Below are 8784 nucleotides of genomic sequence, written 5' to 3'. Positions count from 1 at the left end.
ACCATGAACCTCATATGGAGGCCCCATAAACTCTTCCCAGCATCATCACCTCAATCTTAGCAAAGTCAATCATAATACCATTAGATTAACGACCCACCTTACGAACCGAACTTTGTGCAACCAAAACTTACATTATAAGAATTTGTCCACAACCTTATCCTCCTCTGAAGTTCAAGAATCCCTTATAGGTACTCAAATAATCTCTCCATTAACTCAGCATATCAACAAAACTCTCCCTTCCGAATCATAAACATTTTGATCCTCCTCGAATAAGCCCGATTTTCACAATCATCACATAACCGACTTGCGACATGGTCTTCACGTAGGCCACCGAACTAAGAGAATAGTCAAGTCTCAAACATTCCCTTGTTGATATACAGAAACGATTCACCACAAATAAAACGATACCGCCTTGCAGCATAAAATGATATGGAGAACACCTTCCCTTTCTTCTATCTATCGTATAACACACATGTAATCCCCCCCCTTATCCTCAAACACGGGAATCTAGAAGAACATAGCCCTGTTGTAGAGAATGACGTCCTAATCTATCATCTGACCACCCATTCTTAGGTTGCAATCCTCGGGTCGGTCATTACATTCACCTCCTACATGAGTCTCACAACTCAAACTGGAACTACTTTGAACAAGGTCTTCGATACCTTAAGGTCAACTAACTCATACAGATTGCATCCTTCAGATCCCAATTGCCACGACCACTAGGACCCGAACAGATACCAGACTTGTCTTCATCCTAGACAACCATAACCAAAAGACCAATAAATACGAAAATATTGCAACAAATCATGGTGCCAAACCATGTTATCTACCCTCAACCAACTCCTTAGAATCTCCATGAATTTCCTCAATTCGAGTATGGATCATGTGCTCCCAATAGTATAGGCCCAATACTACCTTCCACGCCTATCTGTACTTTTCTTAAGAACCATCCTGGATCCTCTAAGTCACTTCACTAGGACCATTCACATAGATCCTTGCACCAAACACCATACTAAGGCACTTCTCGGGCTCTCCTAGAATTCCACATTCCTTCTAAGCATGTTCTAATACCGTTCCTAATCCACTAGGAACCCTACCTCACCCTACTCATCTGTAAAGGAAACTTTTACCAATATCGATTAACTATCTTACAAATACAATTACATGTAACAAAGATTAAACAATCTTTTGACTGAAAGATCCTGCCCTACAACAGTTGGACTCAGACAAGAGTTGCACAATAGAGCTAAATGAAACATTCTAAAACTATTTAATCTTTTTGGCATGTAACCGAACGTATTCGCTTAATAGTTAATTAACATCAATATACGTCTCACATAGAACAAAGAAAACGAAATTCAAGCAGCAAAGACGACTGGCAATAAGGCATCATAAAGATCAGGAAATTCTCTCATGTAGTTCCTGAAAATCCTTAGCTTACCCACTATCATGCACTCTAACATTTCACATATCAGGCATAAAAAGACATATCTCTTAAAGAGGCATTCTAGCATGCATCCATGAGTGGGTCCTTATTCCAACTTCTAGCATGCATATAATACTATAAAACATATAGCATATCCACATGTATGATTATTTTAGGAATCCTTTACTTGAGCTTGGTTGATTGCATGCATCACACCCCCTTTTATCGTAAAAAACCATTTAGAAAATTGTTTTCTTTTAAAAGATTCTATCAATTCCTTAGTTTGAGTTCAGACACAAACATGTTATACACATGATTTTTTTTTGCCGATATCTATGTCTTAGAGATCTTTGCTCCCCATGATGTGCCAGTTTCCAATATATATGATTGAGATGTCTGATTCACTTCCAGTTTTAGAAGAGGTTTCACGAGGAGTTGGGCACTAGGTTGCACTTCAGCACTGCTTATCACCCGTAAACAGATGGGCAGAGTAAGCAGACTATTCAGACACTTGAGGATATCTTAAGAGCATGTGTTATTGATTTTGGTAGGAGCTGGAACTCCTACATTCCTTTAGTTGAGTTTTCATACAACAACAACTATCATTCCAGCATCGACGCACCTCCTTATGAGCTTCTTTATGGGAGGAGTTGTCAAACTTCTATTTGTTAGGGAGAGGTTGGCCATAGGATCATAGGGAGCATTAAGGCAGTGCTCCAGAAGATGGAGCTTATCCAGCAGATCAGACATTGGTTACAATCAACATAGAGTCAATATAAGAGTTACATGGATAGGCGACAGTCTGAGTTGGATTTTTAGGTTGGAGGTATGGTTCTAATAAAGGTATCGCCCTAGAAGGGTGTTATACGCTTCAGGAAGCAAGGCAAGTTGGGCCCCCGGTTCATCAGACCTTTTCGAGTAGTGGCCAAGGTGGGTAAGGTGGCCTATCGGTTAGATCTGCATGAGGATTTGATCCAGATTTATAGCACTTTCCATGTTTCTCAACTTTAGAAGTGCTTGTTGGATAATACAATGGTGGTCCCATTGGATGACATTCAGTTCGACGAGCGTGTAAACTACGTAGAAAGACTAGTTGTATTGTGTCGCACTCGATTGTATTGTGTCGCACACTGTTGTACTGTGTCGCACTCGAAACTTCGAAAAATCATAACTTCCTAATATGAAGTCAAATTTAGGCATTCTTTATATGCACGCATTCCTAATTACGAGTACTACAACTTTAGTTTAGATCACTGAGGTTAATAAGCAACCTATCTCCGATTCACTTTTTATGGCACACGTTGTCGTATCGGTTTGAATATGAAACTTAGATAAATCATAACTTCCTCATACGAAGTCAGATTTGATCGTTCTTTATATCAACAGAATTGTCATTACATCTACAACAACTTTCTTTAAGATTATGTTTCCTAAATAATCTTTTGTTTTTAATCTTTATTTTATCGCTTCAACGATAAATTTTATATTAAGGTTTTCTACAAATATTATATAATCATAATATTTGTCCACTTAACGTGTATACGATAATTATTTATTATCTCAAAACTCATGAAGAACAATTATCCTAATCAAATATTTTAATTGTTCGTTAAAATGTATAATAATAATTATTATACTCTAAACGTCTAGCCGAAATTGTGGGCGTTACAGCTTTTACATTTATTCACATGCAGTTGTGATTTCTGGTTTCAATAGGTGAGTTTCCTCACTATATTATGTATACAATATATATCGTTTGTATGATATGGAGAGAGATGTTAGGCAAGTAGGCTAGTGAAGTCTTTTGCATGTTGTATGTTTTATTGTTGTTTGTTTGTTATGTGATATATTTTGTTTGGAGTTGAAGGCAGATCCGCACGGGAGTTGAGAGCCTAGATACTAAGATACATAGTACGAGTTGAGCTGAGAGTCAAGATACTAAGGGGGTAATGGTGGATCAGCACTGTGGAGCTGAGAACCAAAGATACCCGAGTGGATCGGCACAGGAGCTGAAAGCCCTTACTTGTATGCATTGTATATATATTTGTGGTATATGATATTTTGGAGAACTACTAAGCTTGGACTTATAATTGTAGATTAAATGTTTTTTAGGTATTTCATCAAATCGTGTAAAGGACATGGTTTGACTGTACACATGTATTGACATTACAATTTGAGACATATGCATGTTTTATTTTATATACTCTGATTTGGATATTTGTATCTTGATTTTCAAACAATAGTTTTCCTTATCTTAAAAAAACGTTTTTAATAAAATATTATCTTTTAAAAATGAAAATTTTAGTTTGAAAAATAAAACCTTACATATTATATACAAACTAACTAGCAACAAGCTTTCATTTATATACACCACAGTTCAAATCTATACTCGTAATAAACATAATTTTATTTCGGACTATATGATTTTATTAACGCAACATTTTAACCTTTTATCAATTTATGCAATAAAGCAGTTTTTATAGGAAATATCCAACGATGTTTCATTTCAAGACCAAAATATTCAAAATCAACGGGAATATGTTATGGATTCATAAGTGATGACAGTTGCATAAAATAGTAAAAAAAATAGTTGCACAAATTCATAAAAGTTGATTATTGAAACAAAATAATTAATTATAAGTGTCCAAAATCGGTAGATCCTAAAAAATATATATATTAATAGAAAAGGGAAGAATTATTATGTTTCTTCTTGAATACATTTGAGGCATTTGCATCTAAACCCGTAGTCTGCAAGCAATGCCTGTCTCTCATTAAAAGGAAGGTCTTCATCTATGTATGATATGGTAATCTGAAATTTTCAAAAAAAGGTTAAATCCACAGTTGTATTACAACTAAATAGACAAATGTATGATAGTATAATCAGATTTTTTGCATTTAGTTTGAAAAAAAATCATAATAATAATAATAACAATAATAAATAAATAACCTCTTCTCCTTTTTTAATAGGTCTAGATGCTAGTATGGTTGCTTGGCCATCTCTGTCCTGCAATTTTGTAGTGAAGGAGAAAATATTAGCATCCAACTTTCATTTCTTTCAAAAAAAAAAAAAAAAAACATTTTATATTAATTTTTTTTCTTATTATGACATCATAATAAACAAATAAACAAATCAATAGGAAGAAACAAATAAACAAATCAATGGAAGTACATTGTCATATCTTGCACTTAATAAATACTTTTTTGCAATCATATATAATAATAATAATAATAATAATAATAATAATAATTAAAAAAAATGTAGGTACCTCATCACGTTTAAAAGCTTTAGCAGTGGGACAACACGAATGGTTCATACAGCTTTGCAGTGGGAAAAATGCTGTGCCTGACAAATTAAAAATTTGCAAATCAACTTTTTTCAGTAATAGAAAAAAAAAAATCACATAGCATGATTATATTAATAGTTATGGAAAAATATAGAAAATAAATAAAAGTATGTTGTTATTACACATAATAATATTACCTTGGCAGCAAACAGAATAGTCCTCCCCAAGAGCATCAAGAAAAGGCTGTGTAATTTCATCAACTTCTTTCTGCAAAAAAGATGAAGATATATATAATTTTTTTTTTTTTTTAAAAAAAAGTTAAATATATTGTTTTAATCTGATTCTAACCTTTTCAGGTTCTGGTAGATCATCTATGTATAAAAAGTAATCCTCCACTGGAGATGCTACAACCAAATCACTATCATATTCATATATACAAAAGCCAATGTCACATTCATGATAATGCATATATTGATGATATTAAAAGTTTCTGAAAATTGCAATCTTCCAAATATAAATGCATAATTAAATTGTAATAGAAAGAAAGACAGGTGAATGAATGAAAAGCTTACAGGTTATTCAGCTCAAACATGCCAATAATATGCCCATAGATTTCTAGGGAGAACACTGAATAAGATTAAGGCATATTCTACTTTGAAAAGTATACTCAGTTTTAACAATATAATTTTGTTAATGGAAGTAGGTTGCTTTTTCTTCAATTTAGCCCTTAAAGTTACCAATGTTACTTTCTTTTGGGAACATGTTATAAAGTGAGAAATATTTACATAACTATGTAAATATGTAAAAACAAACAAGGGCTTTTCAGTCATTTTACCCTCATCAAAAATATGATAAATTTAAGCATGTGTCCAGGATACATGGCAAACATTCCTCGTTGATAATTGCTTCCTTTAAAAGCTCCAGTGACTAAAAAAAAGTCAAAGTAATGATTAGAGTTTTGACCACATAAGCAACAGCAATACAAAGTTTACAAAACTTCTGATTCTACTTATTTTTATAATATAATAATAATAATATCTTATTACTGACCTCAAATGCCAGCTGCCTTATTTGCATTCTAAATGCAGCTTCATCACAAGCATCAACATCATCAGGCAATGCAATACACTCCCACCACCTACATTTGGAAATATTTTTTTTTAAAATACAATCCCTTAATAAGAAAAAAAAAATGAATGTAACATGGTAGAAATAAAAGGATTTTGTTATTGCATTGATGAAAATGGCCTAAAAGAGTTGTTGCATATTCACACGTGTAATGTAGTGATAGGTATTTTTATCATCAAAAAAGATATATATATATATATATATATATATATATATATATATATATATATATATATATATATATACCTCCTCTTGTATCCCATTGATAAAGGCTTCCAAGCCTTGAAAAGAAGAGAAAAATTGTGGTTGCCTAAAACTTCAGCAATGTGATTCTTCTCTTTCTCTTTATTGTGTGCTACTTTTAACTTCCTGTACTTTAAGATTGTGGAAGAAATGGCCTGAAAATGGAAGCAAAAAAAAAAAAAATCTATTTTGTTAATCATATTTTGTCAGTATATGTCCTAAAGCCTTGATCTTTCAAAATCTATATCATTTTAGATGGACAAAGGGTTTAGATGAATGGTTGTTATTTCTTGCATTTAGCCAAAAATAAAAGGGAAGAAAAGTGAAAAGATGAGGTTTAAAAGAATTTACCTTGGCAGCAAGAAGAAAAATGTCATTTGTCTCTGACAGAAAAAGAGAAAAGCTTAGAAATTGAGGGGTAAAAAAGGAAAATATATGTGTAGATGGCTATAACATTTCAACCTTACCATTAGCATGTTCTATAAATCTTGAAAGTGCCTTTTTGGACAACGATTTTGACCCATCTCCAGTACAAAGTATAGAATGGCATAACTCCCAATCAGCATGTGCACAAGATTTGCTACAAATAATTGAAATATTTCATGTCATCTAAGTGTTAGTTAACACAATCAATCAAATTATCTAATTTGAATTGAAGCATCAATCAATTCTGGTTTGACTTCTGTAACTATGTTTCTAACATTCAAAAAAGAGAAAAATTGATGGATGATTAATTAAGAATAAAAATAAAAGGCAAGAAAAGCTATTAGGATACTCACCTACAGTAGTAAGCTTCTTTACATCCCCCAAGGCAATCGATAACAGAAGGCAATGGAAATTTCTTTGAATATGGCAATGCCAATTTCTCATGCATTAGTGACTCTATACTTTCATTAGGAAGCTGAAATCTATTTCTTGATGTGGTAGAAGAACAATGTTGAAACTCTATCTGATCTTTGGATGCTAAATCAAAACAATCTTTTGGGCTCCCTAAACCCTGAAGATAGAGCTTCCTCCCAATTTGGAGTTCTATTGACCCAATAAATCGGAAGCAGAAACTACATACAAGACAATCAATCTGCAAGAAAGTAATGTCAAAGCCAAGAGAAAGGATTGGTAATGTAAAGTTTTCAAAAAAAAAACCATAATTTGTTCAAAAACAAAGAAAGAAATGAGTGGGAACCTTATTTGAGGAATGCTGCACACCGAAAAGCATTTGATCTTTCAAAACAAGGTCGTCTTCTTCAAACTCCATGTCAGCATAAACGCCTGTAAGTTTTTCCGATTTTCAGAATGTTATATTGCAAATAATTAACAACCAATAGTTTAGGGTTTGTTGAGTTTGATACATAATTACAAAGATGACAATTCATCTCTCGCATGCAATATATCAAACAGGTGGTGTGCAAAAGAATGAAATAGCTCTCCCTTGCTTGTTATCATCATCTTTTTTAAGACAAACATCCTTACCATACATACATAATAAAAATACTAATCTACGTTCTTCCTAGATGGTTTTAACAAATGCTTAAAGATTAAAAAGCTGTCATTTTTTGTTTCCGCCAAAAGCAAGAGGAAGGGTACCTTTTCCATAGTCATTGGTTGGTTTGACTTGAATCCCATTACATTGTTTACTCGTTATAAGTTCATCGAAATACTCCTGCAGCTTATCAAGTTCACAAATTACATTCTCATATGGTAATTATCGAGAGAGATAAATAAGTCAGAGAGAGAAAAAGAGAGAAAGATTGCCTGGACTTGAAGGGGTGAAGGTGGTTCGAGTAGAACGGCGATTTGCTCAGAGAATTGAGCATCTATGGGGCAAACGACCTCCATTGCTAATGGGCTTCTGTAACGCGTTTCTTGAATACTCGAGGCTCGACTCTGCGGAGAACGGCTATAGAATAAAGTATGCCGTTCTTCTACCTCCCAAATTCCCAATAACAATGGAAAAAAGCCAATGACTTTACATAAATAGTCCCTCGAGTACTTTATAATCTGTATATTTAGTCCATAGGTTAAAATCCTACATTTATGGTTTTTATTTTTCATTTAAATTCATGTCCCAGGCTACGTGTGGTTGTTAAACTTCATCTACTATAATAAATTAAGATCAATTTTGTCACATGTCAATTGTTCATGAGTTTTGACATTTGTCATTTTATAGTATTTTTAAAATAAATAATATTCACATGTCAATTTTTAGTTTTTTCAATTTTAAAAATCAAAAGTCACATAATAGTTATACTTCTATATGTAAAGTATTAAATATAATGAATGTGATAGTAATTTCAATAAATACTTTTATTCCTTCTTTATTTCGAAATTTTACTTTAAAAAAATACTTATTAACTTTTTTCAAAATCAACATGTAGTATACAGCTCTCACAACTAGTCTATTCTATTAATATTTGTTAAACTTCATTCATAGGTTAAAACCCTACATTTATGGTTTTCATTATAGCTATTTTGAGTTACCTAATCAAATTTTGAATAAGTTGGCTTGATTTAAATGCTCAAATTTTGTTTTCATGCAAACTAAAATTAAGAAATCTTGGATGATTGGTTCGCTATAAAATCTCGGTAACAAAATCAAATGCATAAAACATTGAGCTTCGTTATAGGATTATAATAATATCTAAGGGTTTTCTAAGTGATTAATGTTAGGGTTTTGGGAGGAACGTGGTCGTTTCTAAAATTGAG

The 8784-nt window shown here is 32.6% G+C and overlaps 1 protein-coding gene across 1 annotated transcript; it reads right to left on the bottom strand.

Annotated features, from left to right (window-relative positions):
• Window positions 1-4001: 4001 nt before the first annotated feature.
• ATXR2 (histone-lysine N-methyltransferase ATXR2) lies at window positions 4002-8016 on the bottom strand. Its single transcript, XM_079039727.1, has 15 exons — window positions 7834-8016; window positions 7666-7741; window positions 7265-7350; window positions 6861-7159; window positions 6549-6661; window positions 6433-6464; window positions 6085-6236; window positions 5761-5848; window positions 5589-5637; window positions 5283-5337; window positions 5059-5128; window positions 4908-4977; window positions 4693-4769; window positions 4374-4430; window positions 4002-4235 (listed from the first exon to the last, which is right to left on the bottom strand). The coding sequence occupies exons 1-15, from the start codon at window positions 7915-7917 to the stop codon at window positions 4125-4127; spliced, it is 1419 nt and encodes a 472-aa protein (XP_078895853.1). The 5' UTR covers window positions 7918-8016; the 3' UTR covers window positions 4002-4124.
• Between the last annotated feature and the right edge of the window lie 768 nt (window positions 8017-8784).

Source organism: Lactuca serriola, chromosome 4, assembly GCF_051521515.1.
Source record: "Lactuca serriola cultivar US96UC23 chromosome 4, Lser_US96UC23_V15, whole genome shotgun sequence".
Classification (NCBI taxonomy): Eukaryota; Viridiplantae; Streptophyta; class Magnoliopsida; order Asterales; family Asteraceae; genus Lactuca; species Lactuca serriola.
This window is presented reverse-complemented; position numbering and strand designations above follow the sequence as displayed.